Genomic DNA, 23174 nt, shown 5'->3' with positions numbered 1-23174 from the left:
AAGACAAATGCCAACTCAGGAAGTAAAGATGATTCCCCTTTCCTTTAACATCAACAGACTGTGAATTGATTTTGCCACCTGGAAGCATCCTGAAATAGGCAGATTCAGTAAGCAAAAATAAAGTAGACTCTGTATAAGACTGCCTGCCTGTGACCCATGAAATTTCATAGCCAATAATTTGCAGCTGAGCACTGGTCTACATGATGTTGATAACACTAGAGTTGATTTAACTACAGTTTTCAGCTGAATAATGTAATTACAACCAATCTTGTAATTACCTCCCCTTCACCTGTGGATTACTGTATTTTTCTGTGTATGAGACGCCCCCATGCATAAGACACCCCCCCACTTTTCTAACCCAAAATTTAAAAATCTAAGTGGGGCTTAGCAAATGTAGGGTTAAAAGGATCAAAGTGTTACAGGATGGCTTTGATCCCGGCTTTCTCCCTTTGTGCTAAGCCCCACATGGCTTAGCAAAAAGAAGGGGAAAGGGATCAAAGCAATTAGATGACTGCACAATCATTTTGATCCCTTTCCCTGTTATACAGCCACAGGATTATACAGCCACAGGATTACTTTGATCCTTCCCCCCTCCTTTTGCTAAACCCCATGGGACTTAGCAAGCAGAGGGGAAAGCAGGGATCAAAGCAATCCCGCAGCACTTTGATCCCTGATTTCCTTTTGCTAAGGTTTAGCAAGTGGAGGGGAAAGCAGGGATCAAAATCCTACAGGATCACTTTGATCCCTTGCTTTACCCTCCACTTGTTTTTTCCTCCTCAGCTTACTTCTATATTTTTAATCTAAAGATTTTAGACAAAAGTATAGTCTTATACACAGAAAAATACAGTAACTTGGTCCATTACTATGTTGCAACCCTTATTTATTATTTATGTTGGAGTTATTTCAACTTTGTATGCTGTTTTATTAGCTTTGGTTGGGACGGGCCTTTCTGAGCTGGAGTGACTGTCAATCAGTCCAGCAGTAACCAATTGTTCCTTCCCTGCCTGATTCTAAGAGCCACGCCTCTCTGCTTAAGTGTCTTTTCCTCCTCTCTTTTAGACTGCTGGCAGTTAGTGTACAGTTAGAATGTAGTTGGCAGTGGTTTACTGCAAGCAGGCTGTGAGTTTGTTGATGCCTGTTGCTCTAAGCCATAGGTTGGGGAACAGGGGTAATTACCCCAAACTGGGTAAAAGTGAAAATCCTGGGGGTAATGAGCAGAGTGCTAGAGGAACTAGAGACGAAATTGCTAACATGCGCTGGATTATGGAGAAAGCCAGAGAGTTCCAGAAAAATATCTACTTCTGCTTCATTGACTACGCAAAAGCATGGCAGAAAGTGAGGAGGAATTAAAGAACCTCTTAATGAGGGTGAAAGAGGAGAGTGCAAAAAACGGTCTGAAGCTCAATATCAAAAAAACTAAGATCATGGCCACTGGCCCCATCATATCCTGGCAAACAGAAGGGGAAGATATGGAGGCAGTGACAGATTTTACTTTCTTGGGCTCCATGATCACTGCAGACAGTGACAGCAGCCACAAAATTAAAAGACACCTGCTTCTTGGGAGGAAAGTGATGACAAACCTCGACACCCTCTTAAAAAGCAGAGACATCACCTTGCCAACAAAAGTCTGCATAGTCAAAGCTATGGTTTTTCCTGTAGTGGTGTATGGAAGTGAGAGCTGGACCATAAAGAAAGCTGACCACCAAAGAATTGATGCTTTTGAATTGTGGTGCTGGAGGAGACTCTTGAGAGTTCCCTGGACTGGAAGCAGAAAAAAAAACTATCCATTTTGAAGGAAATCAATCCTGAGAGCTCACTGGAAGGACAGATCCTGAACCTGAAGCTCCAATACTTTGGCCATCTCATGAGAAGAGAAGACTCCCTGGAAAAGACCCTGATGTTAGGAAAGCGTGAAGGCAAGAGGAGAAGGGGACGACAGAGGATGAGATGGTTGGACAGTGTCACCGAAGCTACCAACATGAATTTGACCCAACTTCGGGAGGCAGTGGAAGACAGGAGGGCCTGTCGTGCTCTGGTCCATGGGGTAACGAAGAGTCAGACATGACTAAAGAACAACAATATGAATATTGCTTAACTATGGCCTACGCAAAGTACATGTAATTGGATAGTATTACCAATCCGCCTAGTTCATAGACACTGAAGTTCGGAAACAGTCTCCAACTAGTCCATGTTCTATGATTTAAATTTCTATGCCTAGTAACTCCTTTCACAAATAATGATGCATCCCTCTCAATATCAGTGTTTATCACAAGATTTATTAGTTACCTTTCTACCTCATCTTTCTTCCAGGGGGATCAAGTATGTCAGAGTATTAAAAAATTTACAGGCCTGAACAGAATAGAACAGAAGCATTAATGAGCTGCCATGATATCCAGGTGTGTAAAGTGCTGAGTCACAGTGACTCTGGAGAGGTGGTGCCTGGATGATGCAACATCTGCTCTGATTGGGCAAGGGCAGATGCTTGAGTGTATATATTTGAACTGTGCCGATGAGATGTACCTTCCTTCTTCTACTGATGATTCCATGCTGTCGTGTTGCCGCTCTGTATATATGTACATATGCTGTAAATACATGTGTCACGCTGGAAGAAGCTGAACGTGTCTGTGTGAGTTATTTTTGCCATCAGGACCTGAAAAAGCACTCTGCTAAATTGTCGCATGTTCACGCTTTAACAAAGTATGTCTTCCTTCCCCTATTTACAAGAAAAGTTAATATGTTGGTATGTTTCACATTAGAACCTTCCTAAAATCAATTTACAAGCAAGTGTAGCACAGATATTCTGAATGTGATTCTCAGAATTTTTATTCAAGGGGACCCCCCAAATGAGCAGGCTTCCCTTAACATTAATGTGTTTTAGATTTACAGATTAATGTGTTCAACATCAGGATTAACATTCACTTAAAGAAAAACTAGACATGGCGTTTCAGTTTGCAAGTATACCAATTTCTAAAAATCAGAGCAAAATTTGAGTGGCTATTTTTTGCTGGAATTGCTGCATGTATTTCCCCCACTTCTCCTCCATGCCTAAATTGCTGTGGTCCCATTTGCTAGTGCTGTTAATTATAATTATTCTTACTGTTATTTTAACTTACAATTCCACCTTTGCATCACATTTTTGACCCATAGTGTACACAAAAATCATAGCAAGAGGGAGAAAACTCCTTGTTTCAACATCACACAAACTGTATTGACAAATAGTATTAGAGAAAAATAGCTTTCCAAGTATTAAAGTTTTCCTCTTCGTGCTAGAACAATATTTGTTCTAAAGAACTGGGTTGACACACTTGGCATCAACACTTCAATAAAAACAAAAACACATATAGTGCTTGTGGAGGTTTTTTTGGGGGAGGGGAGGTTGCCCCCTAGTCATTTGTTTGCTTAGCTGAACAAAGCTGGAGTCCGCAGTTGCCTGGCTCCTATGTAATTTTAGGCCCAAGGCTCAGCAGAAGCTGATTAAACAATCCATCTGCCATATGTCCAAAATGAAGTTGCCAGCTTCGTTCTTTGCAGGGCAAACTGACATCTCTCTTGGCTCACATGGCAGTGCTTTCCCAGTCTACCACTCTGCTGAAACCTAGGAAGAACTGAAACGAATTTTCTTGGGTTTACGCTAGCTATTGTCAGACAGAAATATGTCATTTTTTAAAAAAAGCATTTGAACCAGTGATTTATTGCACTAAATGACAGAATGATATCAAATTGCAAGGAAACTAGAATGATGTCATTTAAACAAAGGAGGTTTTTCCAAACACTCTCTATCAATTTCTCTCAAGCTTTTTTGGACCACAGATCCTTCTTTGAATTTTATTTCAATATATTGTGGCCCTTGTAACCTATTCGTCAAATCACAGTGACTCATTTGCCTTAAGTAGCATGTAATTCATGAATTTAAACATCCATAGAGTAATTGATAAAATCTATGCAAGTATTTAATTTGCAATCTTGTTGACCTTTTACACTAACTGTCTTCATGGATGGGCTATGTCAATTCTTTGTTAATACAGTAGTAGAAATACCAGCTTCACATAAGTTAGAGGTTCCTTATTCCCTTCCTCTGGTACTTTCTGTTTCCCCCCTGCTCTTACTTTCCCCTCTTGCTGTTTTTCTCTCTCTACACCTTGCCCTAAGCACTCCCTTTAACTCTCCATGTTTGAACTTGTGCTCTCGGTTTCTCCAGAAATATTGTCAACCCCCTCAAATACCCTGAATCTTCCTCGTCATCGTTTAGTTGTTTAGTCGTGTCCGACTCTTCGTGACCCCATGGACCAAAGCACGCCAGGCCCTCCTATCTTCCACTGCCTCCTGGAGTTGGGTCAAATTCATTCTGGTAGCTTCGATGACATTGTCCAACCATCTCATCCTCTGTTGTCCCCTTCTCCTCTTGCCTTCACACTTTCCTAACATCAGGGTCTTTTCCAAGGAGTCTTCTCTTCTCATGAGATGGCTAAAGTATTGGAGCCTCAGCTTCAGGATCTGTCCTTCCTGTGAGTACTCAGGATTGATTTCCTTTAGAATTGATAGGTTAGTTCTCCTTGCAGTCCAGGGGACTCTCAAGAGCCTCCTCCAACACCACAATTCAAAAGCATCAATTCTTCGGTGGTCAGCTTTCTTTATGGTCCAGCTCTCACTTCCATACATCACTACAGGAAAAACCATAGCTTTGACTATGCGGACTTTCGTTGGCAAGGTGATGTCTCTGCTTTTTAGGATGCTGTCAAGGTTTTTCATCGCTTTCCTCCCAAGAAGCAGGTGTCTTTTAATTTTGTGGCGGCTGTCTCCATCTTCCTATCGCACCTTATCTTCACTACCACTGTGATTTTTTTCCTGGCATATATTTCACACTTTTCTGTTCTCAGGGCTAACATAAATATGGTATCTTAATTTTGTGTATTGTGTTTTTTCCGTGTTTTATTATTATGAGGCTTGTAACAAAGCAGTTTACAAATCAATAAAGCAATCACATGTAAAATGGTTCTTAGAAAATAAATGATGGAGGTCCAACCATTAAAAAACTGTTGCTTTCTTGCAGCTCCAATAACTAAAGCAATACATGTACATTCCAGATAAACTGATGAGACCTACATTCCCGTTATTGCTTGCAAAGCTACAATGCTTTCCTGCTTGATTTTACAGGGTTATGTTTTACCTGCAAACATAACCAGTGCTCATGCAATCGTCTCTTCTCTTCACTCTCCATCACCATTACTAGTCATCAAAAGTTTCTGTTCCTTTCTCTCCCTCCTTTTCTCTCCCTGTCTTAACAAAGAGTTAAAGGGTCCTACAGAGGAAACAAGAACACTGAACTAGGTGCCCTATGAAGAAATGAATATCTCTAGCCTCCAATTTTGGAAATCCTGGTCAATACTAGTAGTCAAAGCTTCTGGGAGTTTCAGTCCAAGAATATTTGGGGACCCAAGGTTGGGAACCACTATCCAAATGCAATGGAAGCTAGAACATGGGTAGTTTCAAATAAACAGATAAATAAACAAATGCTGTTAAAATAACACTATGGTAATATACTACTTTTCATATGAACAGTATCAAGTGCGAGTCATCAATTTATCTTTCTCCTTTACTTGACAAAAATAATTTGCCAGTAATTTGCTAAGTATTGACTTTGTTCCTGATAGTTAGGTCGCCCCATGCTCTGCTCTCTTCATGCCCTGTCCTAGCCTGCTATCCCTGTCTCTGATGATGGGTATCTTTTAAATCAAATATTAGCAATACTAGTTTCAGGCAATGTTGAAGACCCATAGCACCCAAAGATTGTCCAGGCTTCACCTCTTTCTCTACTACCTCTGCTCAGTTCCTGAACACATATCTTTTTTTTAATGTTGCAAAGATATTTCAAATGCATGTCCTGTAATAGTAAATAAGAAGGAAACATTTCAGTCTGAATACTAAATTAATCCCTTTTAATTTATTTATGACTAAACATCTCAAGAGAAGAGAAGACTCCCTGGAAAAGACCCTGATGTTGGGAAAGTGTGAAGGCAAGAGGAGAAGGGGATGACAGAGGATGAGATGGTTGGACAGTGTCATCGAAGCAACCAACATGAATCTGACCAAACTCCGGGAGGAAGTGAAGGATAGCAGGGTCTGGCGTGCTCTGGTCCATGGGGTCACAAAGAGTCGGAGACGACTGAACGACTGAACAATGAGAAAACCAAATTTGAGATTGAACTGCAGAGAATGCAAGGTACACCAAAACCTGATGATCTTGAGCAAAATGGGAGCTACTTAACCTTTCCTTTACAATTCTTTTCAAGATCAGATTGGGACAGTGTAAGTCTAAGGTCTAGGAGCAGAGCTTAATGCCTCTTTACCAGAGGCATAGACTTCTATTACAGGCAGTTCTCATTAGCTAAGCACTACTTCCCATATTCAACAAATGAAGTGGAAACAAGGTGCTCCCTAACCCCCTGCAAAACTGTTGATTTCTGCAGTTAGCATTTCCAGAGGTGTATGGAACGATTCCAGACTGTATTCCTCTTAGCCCATACTTCTTTGTTGTTTAGTTGTTAAGTCATAAGCACGCCAGGCCCTCCTGTCTGACACTGTCCAAACATCTCATCCTCTGTCGTCCCCTTCTACCTTCATACTTTCCCAACATCAGGGTCTTTTCTAGGGAGTCTTCTCTTCTCATGAGATGGCCAAAGTATTGGAGCCTCAGCTTTAGGGTCTGTCTTTCCAGTGAGCACTCAGGGTTGATTTCCTTCAAAATGGATAGGTTTGTTCTCTTTGCAGTCCAGGGGACTCTCAAGAGTTTCCTCCATACCACAATTCAAAAGCATCAATTCTTCGGCGGTCAGGTTTCTTTATGGTCCAGCTCTCACTTCCATACATCGCTACTGGAAATACCATAGCTTGGACTATGTGGACCTTTGTCAGCAAGGTGATGTCTCTGCTTTTTAAGATGCTGTCTAGGTTTATCATGGCTTTCCTCCCAAGAAGCAGGCATCTTTTAATTTCATGGCTGCTGTCTCCATCTGCAGTGATCATGGAGCCCAAGAAAGTAAAACCGGTCACTTGGGATTCATCCAGTCCTGCCTTTCGCATGATGTACTCTGCATATGTTAAATAGGCAGGGAGACAATATACAGCCTTGTTGTACTCCTTTCTCACTTTCTATTATTTTCCTCTATTTCTTTGCACTGTTTGTTTAAGAAGGTCCTCTTGTCTCTTCTTGCTATTCTTTGGAAGTCTGCATTCAATGTTCTGTAACCTTCCCTATCTTCCTTGCATTTTGTTTCCTTTCTCTTCTCTGCTATTTGTAAGGCCTTGTTGGACAGCCACTTTGCTTTCTTGCATTTCCTTTTCTTTGGGATGGTTTTTGTTGCTGCCTCCTGTATAATGTTACGAGCCTCCATCCATAGTTCTTCAGGCACTCTGTCCACCAAATCTAGTTCCTTAAATCTGTTCTTCACTTCCACTGTGTATTCATAAGGGATTTGGTTTAGATTATACCTGATTAGCCCAGTGGTTTTTCCTACTTTCTTCAATTTAAGCATGAATTTTGCTATGAGAAGCTGATGAACAGAGCCACAATCAGCTCCAGGTCTTGTTTGTGCTGACTGTATAGAGCTTCTCCATCTTTGGCTGCAGAGAACATAATCAATCTGATTTTGGTATTGCCCATCTGGTGATGTCCATGTGTAGATTCGCCTCTTGTGTTGTTGGAAAAGAATGTTTGTGATGACCAGCTTGTTCTCTTGACAAAAGTATTAGCCTTTACCCTGCTTTGTTTTGAACTCAAAGGCCAAACTTTCCTGTTGTTCCTTTTATTTCTTGACTCCCTACAAGAGACTCCTCTTGAGTCCCTTGATTCCCTACAAGAGACTCCTCTTAAGTCCCCTATAATGAGAATAACATCTTTCTTTGGTGTCAGGTCTTCATACAATTGGTCAATTTCAGCCTCTTCAGTAAACTTTCATTACTGTGATGTTGAAAGGACTACCTTGAGTCCGTATTGAAATCATTCTCTCATTTTTGAAATTGTATCCCAGTACAGCTTTTCCCTCTCTTTTGTTGATTATGAGGGCTACTCCATTTCTTCTACGGGATTCTTGCCCACAATAGTAGATATGGTAATCGTCTGAATTAAATTGAATTAGCCCATACAGTGCCCATCAAAAACATCAGAACAGCAGGCAAAATCCAAAGAAACAAAACAAAACAGGACAAAAACACGTGGAAGCAGTTATTCTGTTGATAGCATATGCAAAGGCTCACCTCACAAACCACAGCAAGATTGTCTTCATCTTGTGCTTCTATTAGTTCAGCAAGGAAATACTCTCCATAGGTTTCCCTCAGCATATCATTGTGGCATGCAAAGAGAGGTGTGAGATCATCGTGGTCCTCTACCCTAAAAATTTTAATGGATTTACTTTAGTGGACAATAACAATTGCATTTAGAGATTTAAAAATAACATTTTGGAATGAACATATTGAAAATTTTCTATCAAAGGGTTTCTGCCCTTTATCAGTGGTTGGTAGAGCTGTTATTTGTTTTCTATGTAACAACCAAGTGCTGAGCCCCACAGCCAACATACAGTGTGATGATCTATTGGGTTGAGGAGTATAAAATAGTTCCACATACCAACTAGTGCTTTCTGAGGTGTCTGGGATGAATTCACACCACATTCCTCTCAGCAAGCAAAGTACAGCAAGGGCTCTGGATCCTTTATCATGTCACTGCTCTTGCAAAATGGTTTCACTAGAGTCAGAATTCATAATGGGTCGAATCTCAAAATAAATTTTCTATCCAGAACGCCACACAAAATTGTGCTCAGCTATACTATATAAAATTACTCTGAGCACATACAAAATGCCTTTTTCTCAACAATGACCAGCTAATATTAGCCATTTCCAACCCTATCACTTGCCGTACACATACAAAGGATACATGAGCTTTCAGTTCAGATGGAGTCTTCTAAGAACATTAACTTGTCTTATAAATCTACAATGTTTTTTCCTGTCTTCTTTTTCTCTTACATATCAGACAAATGGAAATCAAATTTGAAACTTTATTTATTTTTGAAATGTATTAATGGAAATAAAATTCAAAACCCATATAAACTAATTTTTAAAGGCTTGAAACTGTATGTTAAAAGAAGAATAAATTAAAACATCAGAGAAGAAAACAGGCATCTAGAGCTCTAAAAATATCACAAAGGCTGAAGTACTTAAAACTGTAATATTCCAGAAATAATATGCAAAGGATTAAAAAGCTTGAGGATATTCCCATTTTCATAGGGTAAGAAGGTTTTCAATTTTCCTTCCTGCAGAAAAATTCATATTAGCTACTCTACAAGCTATCATGTTAATATTGAAAGCTATCATAGAAAGAAGCTCGGACTTCGCTATTCCTGTAAGTAGCAACATTGCTAGAAGTCAGAAATATTGTACATTTGCTATGATAAATGAAGGTCTGAGAATGCGGCCTGCTTACATATAATTGTTTATACATATAACTATCTATATACTGGATGTTGTAATCAACATAAAAGAATGCAGAATTTCAGCAGATAACCAATCTAGGACAGTGCTACAGATTTTGAACAGGTAGGTTGGATCAAATATTTTCTTGGACTAGATATAAACACAAGTACATCACCCATAACGCAAGCTTCACCCATAACACTATGATGGATGGATTTCTAAATTAACAGGCTATTCAAAAATTTTCATCCACATCTTAAGTGTTTATCAAATCATCTTTAAAATGTCTTAATTACTTGAAACAAATAGCTCATAGATGCTATCAAATGACGAAGTTGGAACTAATATAACAGAAACTATTTACTGGTGTTACTTCTCTGACCAGGAAAAGCAGGGACTTTTTGAATATATAACAAAATGTATATGCTATGGGGAAGTTGAGGTTTGTTTTTTTACACTCCTGCTGACATGGTCAATTCTGACTGCAGCCTACGTTAATTATTGTATAGTGCAATTACATATTAGTGGTGAGAGTAGATACTTGTTATTTCAGGAAAGATTTATCTGCTCTGATTGCACCACAGACAGAGGATTCTTTCCATCCAAGATAACTGGTGATATCAGTGTTGCAGTCAAGGATTCTAAAACAGTCCTTGAAGCTTTTCCAGCTCATTATGAACTGCTGTTCTGTGACAATAAAAGAGTGTAGAAAGCACCACAAATTCTTATGTGAGGAAGAAGGCTTCAATATATTTGCTGGAACTATATTGTGCAGGCCATAGAGGTCCCAAATTAAAAATTAATATCAGCTTTTTTCAACATATGCCCACATTTCTGTTTCATTTCTGTCAATATGTACAGGAATACGTACAAGCAACATATATTATATAAAATGTTTGTGCATATACACATTAAACTTTGTTTTAAAAAATCCCATCATATGACTGTTCAAAGCTATCATGGTACTGTACTTTTAATGACCATATGAAACTCAAGTTATATCCTGTTTCTTATATAAATCACTTTATTGACATTGATTCTATTAGTTGTGCCTGTGCACATATCTCAAATAATAGTTTTCAGTTTCTGAAAAGAAGAACCACTGATAGTGTAAGTTTGGTACTTTTCTGAAAAAGTGTATGATTGAATGGCTATGCTCTTACACTAAATATAATCTGCTTTATCTATCAATAACTATTATTTTAATTATTTTTAAAGTGCTGTTATTATTGCATATGTTTGAACACACAATAAATAATTCCTCTCACAACTAATATGCAAATCCCCACTGATTCAATGGGCCTATTCTAGTGTGACTTGTTGGGCTAAGCAATAGACTTTCAGCCATTGTTTACATAAATTTTGCACCATTATGGTGCTGGATGGTCAGAATGATGACATTTGGATTGTCCACATGTCAGGAATGATAAGCCTTACAAAATGGTTTCTCTTGATTTCACAACGGGCTGTCTCTCAATTCAGAGTGCCTAAGCCCAGGACAGAATGCTCCAAAATAAAATTTATTTGGTATAAATTGAAGTAACCTGAAAACTAGGTTGGTATCAAACTAGCCAGTCCTAAACATACAGTCAGATTTATTTGTCTTGATCCATTGTAGAAACAAACCTGTAAACAAGCAATATACAGTACCTGTGTAATTCTGACATAGTTTGTGTGGCATGTGGGGAGAGAAAATGTTTGTCTTTCTTTTTAAAAAAAAAAAATCTATGGCTATTGGAACACCTGACGACAAAGGTCATTTTGCTTTCCTGTGTCTTTTCTCTTTTTGCTGCTCCAAGATAACATTGTTATAAGGCTTATGGTGACCTCTAGTGGTCATGTAATCATTTTACTTCCAAACTGTTTCCAGTTTGTCAGTATCTGAAAGCAATGTTGGAAGGACAGATCCTGAAGCTGAGGCTCCAGTACTTTGGCCATCTCATGAGAAGAGAAGACTCCCTGGAAAAGACCTTGATGTTAGGAAAGTGTGATGGCAAGAGGAGAAGGGGACGACCGAGGATGAGATGGCTGGACAGTGTCATTGAAGCTACCAACATGAAATTGACACAACTACGGGAAGCAGTGGAAGATGGGAGGGCCTGGCGTGCTCTGGTCCATGGGGTCATGAAGAGTCGGACACGACTAAACGACAATGACGAAAAGCAATGTAATTCAAAAATCAGAGTCTGCTCTCCCCTTAAACAGGATGGTGTAGCTGCCTAAGACAAGCAGATTCAAAGGGTTATCAAAGGCCAGAAAACTGTTTATTATCCAATGTGCTGTTATTGTATTTTCATCTGTTTTATTCAACATGTTGCTGTTATTATAATTATAATTATACATTATTATATTTTTTACTTTCAGGAGAGCAGAGAGGTGCTTGTGAGATTTTCTATCTCATGTGTCATAATAATTTAGCCAGCCTTGAATACTATTCAATTCTTCAAAAAATTCTAGTTTATTAATACGGGATATTATGCTTCTGTATCCACAATTCAAAACTCCAGGAAATGGCCTGATATTTCTGCACACTATCACGCCTGTTTTTCCAGCAGGAAAAAATATGCTGAACTTTACATAGCCAAGGGCAGCCTGAATGTTGAAAACACTGATGGGAGTGGTCAAGATGGTCTACCACAGAATACCTACCCTCTTGTGCTTGCTCTATTCACAAAGTGACACCAAGCAAGGAAAAACCTATAAACTGGCTTATTGTTTCATCTGTGAACTACTTCTCACTCAAATACAAAGCAATTGTTAGGGCTATTTTTTGACAAATGTGAATGGTTAAAAAATTCTCTACCTGAAAATCAGCTAATTGGGTCCTGACTGACAGGGTTAAAAATTTAGATTGCTCCATACCTGGAGCTGATTTATTTGAAGACTTGTGTCAAAAGCATGGTCTCTGGAATCCTGAAACAATGTTTACTGAAAACACTCAGAGCTGGGACAAACACAACTATTCTATCTTTTGTAATGCAGAAATAGTTTGAATGTGCCTTAAAACTGTATGCTAATTCCCTAGAGATACATGGCAAAATGTCCCTTTTTGGAGGATTGTCACTCAATTCTTTAAAGCAGGGGTGTCCAACCTTTCACCTTCCCTGGGCCACATTAGAAGATGAAAATTTGGTTTGGGCTGCACATAAATTCAGTTTGGGCCACTTGGGAGGGCAGCCCTAGCCGTCCTCCGCAGCCCTGCTCCAAGCGCGCTTACCGGCAGCTGCAATCTCAGACAGCAGAGGCTGCCAGCTTCAACTCCGGTGGCTTTATGGGGCGGGACGGGGTCCACCTATTGACGGGGATGGCGCAATGCAGTCATGCAGCTCCCCTCTCCCCTCCCCTCCTGTTTCTTCCTTCCTTTCCTCTCTTCCCCCCCCCACCGTTGTAACGTGCCCCAGCCTCATTCCGGCCGCAAGCACCGACAGTGTAACTTGAAACTTTGGAATTTCTTTAAAAATAAAAAATTGCACTGGGCCGCATTATGAGCCAACCTGGGCCGCATCCGGCCCTTGGGCCGCAGGTTGGACAAGCCTGCTTTAAAGAAAGCCTTTTTAAAAAGACTCTGAAAAAAACCCTGTATTTTGACTGATTCTGTGACCTTTAATTGCCCTACAAATATCTCCCTTCCTGGGCAACAAAGCTGCAACAACATATCTAGTTTGGAATGCTCTTATTGATACGCCTGTCCCAGGCATACTCAGTTTTAACAAAATAATTGTTTTGCCCTTTTGAAAAATCTTTTTTGAGGATCAGTATTTCAACCCCCACATTCTGGATTCTTTCCAAAGTGAAAAAAAAGTGAGTGGAATTAATTACTGTATTCTCTTTAAAGATAAGCAAGATTGGTCTTTTCGATCTGTATGAGCTATATTAAATCTGGGGACATTTTGAGTCACTTTCTTCTGCATGGGGGGCAGTTTTACTTTTAAAAATTCATAACTCGAAAACCATTTGCCCAAGCTATCCCAAATATGGCAGAGAGCAAGAGTGAACTGTCTGCTACATCTGTGCCAAACTTGATCCAGTTTCAAAGCTACAATTTCTCCTTGTGGCTGCCCCCATTTTTCGAATTGCCTTGTAGAATGCTGATTTGCCCTGCTGCTCTGAATGGGTGAAGGATGCCATTTACATATTTCCACCACACAGTGAAATGTTCTGAGATGAATCTATCAACAAATTAACTATTTTAAAAGCCACAGAAATGTGCAAAGGTTATAGCCTTCAAAACAGGCTCCCTATTATGAAAACATCCAATAAAGACTTTTTTGTTTCCAAAATGAAATGTTTGGAATTGAGAAATGAAAGAAAAATTGTCCCTTCAGTTAACAGAGATTTAGTTGCTACAGAGGCAGTATACTGCTATTTGGACTGAGTCAGTTCAAATTATATGATTAACTGTTCTCCATATATATAAAAACATACATTCAGGGAGATTTTTTTCCTTTACACCTACTGTTCTATGTAGAAAGATTTCTCTCCCACTGGAGCATTCAGGTTTGTGTGCCTGAACTTGAAATTTAAAGTGATTAAACCCCCCAGATATGTGATTATTTCCTCAGAGACTATCAATGTTCCTGTTGTTTGACTGGAGAGGGTTACAGTTTCAGGTTTCGGATCAGGAGCTGGTCCATTGCATTTTCATTGCCCCAGCACTCATCTATTGTTTTCAAAACCAGAAATGACCAGTGGGTCACTTTCGGTTTTGGGGAAAAAAGATTTTAAATTTAAAACCAATTTTAGGAGGAATGCTTTTTAAAATGCAAATTGCTCCCCTTGGAGACTTTGAGGAAAAACTGACCATTTAAATTAAGTTGTTTTTTCTTTTCCAAGTGTAGTGGGAAACCAGAGGAACTGTGGATGGGGAGGACCTTTTAAACGCTGCATGAGAATTGGTAACTCTGAAATACTTGCAGTTTCTTTACTCATCTATTTCTATATAAAATCACAGTTAGTTGTATCTGACAGTGACTGAACATCAGGAAACATTTGCCTTTAAATAACTAGCCAGCTAATTAGCATTCTTGACAAAATGAAACAATAGCAACTGCACCTTGGAAAGAAAGAAAACATGGATAGAAAAAAGGTAGGAATTGCTGAACTAGAAATAGTGAAGGCTGCTAATAAGGCAGAAAAGGGAAACTGTTTAACATTTACAAAAATCACGGAAGATACAGAAAACTTACCTGGCATAACGGACATGTAGCTGGGGACAATATTGGTGCCTATGTGACACATATAGCATATAGTCTATATTTAGAATCGAACCTGGTACACTCTTCATTGGTACAAAAGCAGCTGATAAGTCTGTACCTAAAGACAGAAAAAGTATACAGAAAATAACCTTACATTTTGCATTGAATATCTTCAGCAGGTACCAAACAGGTTTCAATAAACACTGAATTTGATTTCTAACACAAATCCTACTGTTAGCTGAACATTCTGATAAAGGATACCATATATTAGAGAAATTTAAAGGGCATAAACCAATGATTCACAGTACTCTACTACTACTATACCTTCAGTTTTATTCATTGTTAGATGAAATAAAAAACCACATAATAAACAACTAACAATAATAGTTTTTCACTCTAACCCATGCTAAAAAACTAAGTCAACAATTTAATTGCTATACTAACGTATATCATTTGAAGAGGCTAAACAATGATTCTTGTTTTAAATAACACACCAACAGGTTTCAGTTTCTATTATATACTCTATCTGTTACTGTTGTTTAACTAAATATTTTTCCTCATGTCCTCATTATAACAGTATTTTAATCCTTTTATTTTCCTCAAGTTTTATATTTAGATTAATAAAGTTTGGTATTATCAGCCTGATGTTAGGATAAATATCTGTGATTCTGTTCTAAAACAGTGACTTTTAAATCTTCCATAGAGTGACCTGGTAGACTGAAATGGTTGGAGACAGGTTTCTGTGTACTGTGGTTTCTGATGTCAGATTTCTGGCCATTGATCCATTTTCGTAGAGAAACTGATCATTAGGGACTTAATGAGGATCTCTTGCACACATCCTAGAGCAATAGTAGGCCTGCTCTGGAGGTCAACAACCAAGTTTCACTTGCTAGCAGCATTGAAGGGTTGCACTAGCCTCAAGAAACAAATCAAAAGAAGCTGAAAGTCCACCTCTAGTTCTGTAAAACCTCTGGAAGGGGTATCCAAAACAAAATCTGGGGGAGGGGTATGTCTTGTTTAAAGGCATAATTGCCACCATGGAGGCTCCTGACGAGTATGTTTAAAAAAAAAGCAAGGGAACCCTCTTACCTCACAACTCACTACAGCTAAATCTGTGAAAATTGAAGTATTCCATGGATACTTTTCCTCAAAGAATCCTGCAATATGAGAGTACCCCCTAAGGCACAACTACTACAGAGGAACATTAGTACCAGCACACACCCCAAACCAGAAAAAAATTTAAATGCTTACTTAATTCCTCTTGAGTTGGTACAAAAAGAAGTATAAAATGCAGCTCTGGTACAGTTTTAAAGACAGTCCTGGAGGAGGAAATTAGATATAAGTACAGTTTTCCATTTTAGTTTCCAAAATACTAAAGTCTATACCCTGTCTTATTTATCAGAGTTGACTCTTCCATGTCAAAGTAACATACACAACATGATATGAGAAAACAGGAAAACATGCTCTGTTTATGCTATACTACACTTTATGTTTTGAAAAAAGAAAGGCTACAAATATAATAGAATTATGAGATTGAATAGAGTTTTTTTTTAAATCAGATAAAGGGGTCAAATGGTGCCATGAGGTCTTACAGAAAACAAATGGGGTATCTTGCTGAGGTGACTTGACATACATATTACACATTTAATCATTTCTGCCAGACCTACTGTTTTCTTAAAGTATGGGATGAGCTGTAGAAAGCAGAACAGATATTAAATGACTCCTATTCTGGTTCTTGGTCATGTTCACCTGACTAGCTGAATATAAAGCAGTATTATCAAGTATGTGATTAACCCTGTTAAATCTAGAAGTGTGCAGGGTTGCAAGAGTTAACATAATGCCAAACACAATTTACTTGATTTATAAAAGGTGTACCACATTATGGAGAAGAGCATTTTTACGACAAGCACTTCTAGTTATACTATTAAATACTTCCAAAGCTGACATGACACTATTTCCCAAGACTGACTTTCTTCATTTAGAGAATGCACGCATGTGACACACCTGCTGCAAGCGCAACACGCCCCCTGCGAGCGTGACACACCCACTACGGGTACGACATCCCCCCCACGCAAGCGTGACACGGCCACTGCACATGCATGTGGGGGGCTGAGATCGATATCAGTGGCCCACTTCCAGCAAGCCCATGGACTGGCACCGGGCTGCGGACCGGGGGGGTTGATAACCTCTGCTTTAATGCATGTATTTGCAAGGCTGAACTGCTAAACAAATGTTGGTTTTTAAATTTAAAATACCAAATCCTATGCTAAATATGATCTCTAGACACTTCCCTATATGTGTCCTTATGTTTTAACTTACTTCATAATTTCATGGCAACAATCAGTTGCATATTCATCAGTTGTCACAAACAGATGCATGAACAGTGTATTTAAAGGCTGTGAAGATAAAGCATAACTATGTTCAATACAACACAATTTCACTTAGCTGTAATACAACAACATGGACTAAATATTGTACAAATATGCATAAAACTTTGAAACAAAGTGGTTTTATTTCCATGGAATTAATCCCCTAAAGAAAATTACTCACATTCTACAGTAAAACACCATGGTAAACACCACAATACTACTGGAAGTGAATGAAAGATGAATAGCAAAAGACTAAATTTCTACAAGAGTCTCAAAAAAAAAAAATATATATATATATATAAGCTCCTGAGAAAGCATGCAAGGGCTTACTTTTCAGCACTCAGGACAGCTCACAGTCACAAAGAGTTACCAGATAAGAGCAAGATTAATGGTGGAACTAACTTTTGATAATAAATTTCCAGTTCTGAATTGTCTGGTAAAGTGATGGCAGGCATTTTAAACAGAGAAAAAGCAGGTAACTGGAATTTTTTAAAGAACATTTATTTATCAAACATAAATATTATACCCCAACACAAGAATCATTTTTAATATAAATTAAGACAAAATGTATTAATGAAGATATAAATAAATAGATAAACCCAAAGGTAGTAGGTTACACTGCACATTTGAGTTATGATTTTATTTCTCATTTATATTTTTGTTATTTATTGTTTGTTGTATTTTATTTAAAATATTAAAAAAATTAAATTAGAGAGAGAGAGAAGGAGGTGAAAACTTAATCTTTCCCTTAACTGCTACTTTTGATCTAGACCCCTCCTTAGCAATTTATTTGTCCAAAGCACATTTCCAAGACCATAATTCCAAACAATATAGAGGAAAGAAGACTAAGGAAGATATTTTAAAGGACAGGTTATGTATCTCTTCCCCTCCGTTTCTACATGCTGGAGGCAACCTAAACATCTAGTTTCTGACCAAATGTATCATTCTACCACTGTTATGTGCTGTCAAGTTGTTTCCAACTTGTAGCGACTCTGAATGAATGATCTCCAAAATATCCTGTCAGGCATTTTTCATTTTATATAAGGTAAAAGCCTTTGTTGCAACACATTGAACACTACCTTGTTTGCATTGGAAATTAAAGCAATGGTCCTAGAATTACCACACTCCTTGGCATCAGTCTTGGTGACTGACATATATTTCCCATATTCTACCCTGACAGCAGGCTCTTGTCCAGAGATAGGTTATACATCGGGTCAATTAAATGTTGTGACTTTTTAAAATAATTCAATTCTTCAAAAAAAACCTCTAGTTTATGAATGTGGGATATTGTCCCCAAATTTGGTACAGAGTAAGAGCAGACTTTCTGCTGCATCTGTCCAAGTTTGGTGCTGGTTTGCAGTCTATTTTCATAGTTATACTTTTTTGTTTGGGGCACCCCTCTATTTTCCTTTTGCTTGCAGAATCCTAATTATTGTGCTTATGCAAAATATATGGCACAACTACCGTGGTGGCATAATAATCCATAGCATATCATGATCCATGCAGTTAAAAGCTTTACTGTAATCTACAAAGCACAGATTTTCTTCTGAAAGTTGTTGGTTGTTGATCTATATTTGCAGTACAAAATCTAATGCCATTTGGATTCCTCTTGTGCAAGACATTGTGCTAAATACACTCCACTAACTGTTTCAAAAGTAACTTCAGAAGACATTTGAAAAAGAATTACACAACTCACACACTAACCTTCTTATTGTAGGTTTTGCTTCCATTAGTTGTTCTTCCAGAACATTGCTAAATCTACAATGCAGCCCAATGCATGAAAAAAGCTCTGACCAAATTTTCAACCCAAATTTTCTTAAGTATTCTCAAAGAGACTTCAGAATTTTTAATACTGACAAGCTGTTTCATAGATAGCTTGTTTCTATTAGATGAATTTAATGAGAACTATATTCTTAATCCTATACTTTGCAGATTTTGGTCTAAGACAAAGAAAATTTCCTTCCACCTGCCTTCAAATCAGATTACTGAGCACAGGCACCGTCCTATCCATCAAAACTAACATCATTCAAGAGGGCAGTGGCAAGAAGTTAATGCAACAGGAACAAAATGCCTATTGGAAAGCAAATTGCTCCATAATCTTCTTGTACAAGGCAACATTAAAGAATGAAAGAGGGCCATTCATAGCTATAAAATACATCTTAAATTAGCTTTATGTATATGTCCTGAAATGAATGAAGACATACAATACTGAAATCCCTCATAATTACATTTTCTAAGGAGAAATTACACCTACTTACTGTACACTTGGTCTGAATGTAGCTTTGTTCTATGTACATTTCCCAATGTGCCTGATCAACAATATCCCAGTTTGGATAGTCCACAAATGCAGCATGGGCAACAGGTACATTACTTTGATTAATTATAGTTATTGCAAGATTTGCTTTTTCTCTGTAAAACAAATGTTTAGCTTTTGTAAATAACACAAGTAAAAGAAAAAGTCAGATCTCAAGTCTCAACCCCGTAACCACCGGTGAATAAATTTGATTTTCAGAACACCAGCAAGGAAAAACATCTAAAATAGATATATGATTTATTAACATGATTCATGGAAAGGCTCTTGATATTAAAAAAAAGAAATATGTTTAGGTGTAACATAATTAGTTACTTACAAAAGATAAATAACATTGATTCTCCCAAACAGTCTTTCAGTATCATACTTCATGTGACCAACAATATTAGGGATATCATGGGATTCTGTTCTTCTAGCGCTGAGTATGATAGAAGATGGTACAGATGATGCTACTGTAGACGATAGCGAAGACATTGTATACACTGGAGCAAATCCAGAAAAAAATAATCCTAAACTTTAAACAGAAGAGTTATAGTCAAAGCCATTGCAGAAATTTAAAACATTTTAAAATCACAATAATTCTTACAGCTTGATCCTAATCAGGTTTACAGTGGTGCCTCGCTTGACGATTACTTCGTTAGATGAGGAAATCGCTTGACAATTAGTTTTTTGCGATTGCTATTGTGATTGCTAAACGATGACTGAATGGGCTTTTTTCGCTTAACGCTGATCAGTTCCCTGCTTCAGGAACCGATTTTTTACTTAACGATGATCAAAATCAGCTGATCGTCGGGTTTCAAAATGGCCGCCCGCTGTGCAAAATGGCTCCCTGCTGTGCTTTAGGACTGATTCCTCGCATTACAGGCACCGGAAAATGGCCACCCTATGGAGGATCTTCACTGGATGCTGAGGTATTTCGTCCATTGGAACGCATTGAACCGGTTTTCAATGCATTTCAATGGGCTTTTTCATTTCGCTTGACAAGATTTCGCTTAACAGCAATTTGAATGGAACGAATTAACCTCATCAAGTGAGGCACCACTGTACTTGGAAACAAGCATGACTCATCTAAATCACATTAACTTTTAAAGAAGCACAGTTATGACTCCCTGCAGGTAAAAGCTTGAAACTTACTGGTTAGAATCAGAAGATGCTTAATTTATAGCTTAAATTGCTCAATGGATTAGGTGTTAGTGAATTTCTACGGTCTGCTCCTTTCTTCCTGAAAGTAGATCCTCAATACAAACAAGAGTAACATTTTGTGAACCATCATGAGAGCTGCAGTTTTATAAAAACAAACAAACAAAAAAGTTGAGGCCAGGCTATTATGAATAACAAATGTAAGAATCTTTGTGTGTAGGAGAGTCTTTGATTAGGAAATGCACCTAAATATTCTCTGTCATTTCTCAAACATAATGAGTGGTGTGGGCAGGTTATATTTACCATGAAAAATTGGAGGCCATGTAGTGAAGCAAAAAACTATTGTATACTAAAACATGATTGCTTACAGAAAATTCTACTATGTAATATTCTATTGAAACCAGAATTATTCTTATTAAATGTTACCAGAAAGTTCAGATAGGTGAGAGAGCCATTTAGTAACACATATAATAACTGCAGCCACAATACTATATGCATGGAAATGGAAGAAAACTGAAATACCAAATCGTGAAGAAGTAGTGGAAAATATTATGTAAGTGGTAGAGATGGACATATTAAGAGAAGCTTTTAGAGACAATTCAATCCAAGACGCATCTGAAAAATGGGACCCTAATATATAACTCGATCCATTCTATAACTTGAAAGTCAAATGTGAAAATTTTAATACAAAATAGTCAAATAACTCTAGTTGAAATTATATAGGCAACTAACAGACACAAAAGTCTTTTATGTAATTTTATGTTTAAGTACAGATAATATCTGATAGTGCACAGCATGATATATTCTCTGTTATCCCAAGTTATTCCCCTTTACCCTTGAAATAAAAAAATAGAAATAAAAAAATTGGAGGCCATGAATTACTGCAAATACAGCAGGAAGTAGAGGTATAGGTATAAGTACAAGTAGAGAAACATTACTTAAAGAGGTGAAAATGGAGAGTACAGTGGTGCCTCGTTTAACGAGCGCCCCGTTTAACAACGAAACCGCTTAGCGACGAAGAATTAGTGATCGAAAAAGCGATTACATTGCGATGTTTTAAATAGGAAAAATCGCTTTGCGATGATCGGTAAACTGTTTTGCTTCCTAATTCTCGCATAGTGATGTTTTTCCTACAGCTGATCGGCGGTTCCAAAATGGCCTCCGGGAAAAAAATGGCCACCTGCTGTGTTTTGGGACGGATTCCTCGCATACCTGGCAGTGAAAATGACCGCCGTATGGAGGATTTTCGCTTAAAGGTGAGTTTTTTGCCCATAGGAACGCACTGAAGGGGTTTCAATGCATTCCTATGGGCTTTTAAAAATCGCTTAGCGATGTTTTCGGTTAGCGGTGATTTTTGCTGCACCAGTTAACATCGCTAAGCGAGGCACCACTGTATTTTGAAAACAAGAGAAACAAGGGCTCAATATAAGAAACAACAATTTGAAAATAAATTAAACAGTTGGAAAAAGAAACCACTACATCGACAACACCTGAGAAATACTGATGGAAAGCATAATAATTCAACATTGGCATGGCTAAAACTGGGGACCATTAACAGAAGGCTTGTTTTTTGTCTTTAATTCTTGCTGGAAAAATTGAAATTACAAGGACATAAAACCATTAATATGACATATCTATACAAAATGTCACATGAAAATGAAAATTAGAAAATGACATGAATATAATCTATACAAAATTGTACCTCATTAAACACAAGATAAGTAGGGGGAAAGGGAACATATTATGTTTTTATAATTATAATTAATGGGAAAGCTGGTGCTGAATTTCACTTACAAGTCTTGTTTTATTTATTTATTTATTTATTTATTTATTTATTTATTTATTTATTTATTTATTTATTTATTTATTTATTTGATTTATACCCCACCCGTCTGTCCTATAAGACCACTCTAGGCAGCTTGTTAGGTAAAAGTAAAGGTTCCCCTTGACAATTTTTGTCCAGTCGTGTTCGACTCTAGGGGGCGGTGTTCATCCCCGTTTCCAAGCCATAGAGCCAGCGTTTGTCCGAAGACAATCTTCCGTGGTCACATGGCCAGTGCGACCTAGACACAGAACGCTGTTACCTTCCCACCGAAGTGGTCCCTATTGATCTACTTGCATTTGCATGCTTTCGAACCGCTGGCTTGGCGGGAGCTGGGACAAGTGACGGGCGCTCACTCCGTCGTGTGGATTCGATCTTACAACTGCTTGGTCTTCTGACCCTGCAGCACAGGCTTCTGCGGTTTAGCCCGCAGCGCCACCACGTCCCTTTTAAGTGGCTTGTTATATATCTTGTAGATCTTAATACCTGAAACTTGTATTCTGAGTTCTGACTCTGTTTTTCAAATGGTTTCTATACTTATTTTTAAGATAAACAAGAGCAGAGACTGATTTTTGAACAAGTATGTTGTTACAAAAGGCATCAATATTTTCATAGCCCTCTTCCATAGTTCTGAAAAATCTGCGTGTAGGTGAGCCTGAAAATCTGGAAGGGACTGTTCCTTAAGCTGCAGTTTCAGAGCACCCTCTGTGGATATTTCTATGCGCTTGTCTTCCTCTGCTGCTGTGGGCAGTTCACACACATTAACTAAAAAATGGATTTCTAATCCAATTTTTGCTTGCATCAGGAACAGGAAAATATTTACAAACTATGCTGCAAATCTTCCAAATGCTGTGCGATTACGTGTCCTGCTCAGA

The 23174-nt window shown here is 38.1% G+C and overlaps 1 protein-coding gene across 6 annotated transcripts in view; it reads right to left on the bottom strand.

Annotated features, from left to right (window-relative positions):
* CFAP61 (cilia and flagella associated protein 61) overlaps nucleotides 1–23174 on the bottom strand; it is a 164873-nt gene that overhangs the window by 137868 nt on the left and 3831 nt on the right. For 5 of the 6 annotated variants that reach the window (XR_013544719.1, XR_013544720.1, XM_020790572.3 and 2 more), the window contains exons 2-7: nucleotides 19657–19851; nucleotides 19285–19435; nucleotides 16977–17053; nucleotides 15909–15976; nucleotides 14649–14775; nucleotides 8254–8386 (exon numbers count right to left, since the gene is read on the bottom strand). Coding sequence is in view for 4 of the 6 variants with exons in the window: in XM_020790572.3 (XP_020646231.3) it covers nucleotides 8254–8386; nucleotides 14649–14775; nucleotides 15909–15976; nucleotides 16977–17053; nucleotides 19285–19435; nucleotides 19657–19811 (711 nt within the window). In the remaining 2 variants the exon portion in view is untranslated. The remainder of the gene's footprint in view (nucleotides 1–8253; nucleotides 8387–14648; nucleotides 14776–15908; nucleotides 15977–16976; nucleotides 17054–19284; nucleotides 19436–19656; nucleotides 19852–23174) is intronic. The other variant, XM_078392555.1, reaches the window with a different exon arrangement.

The sequence above is a fragment of the Pogona vitticeps genome, chromosome 4, assembly GCF_051106095.1.
Source record: "Pogona vitticeps strain Pit_001003342236 chromosome 4, PviZW2.1, whole genome shotgun sequence".
Taxonomy (NCBI): domain Eukaryota; kingdom Metazoa; phylum Chordata; class Lepidosauria; order Squamata; family Agamidae; genus Pogona; species Pogona vitticeps.
This window is presented reverse-complemented; position numbering and strand designations above follow the sequence as displayed.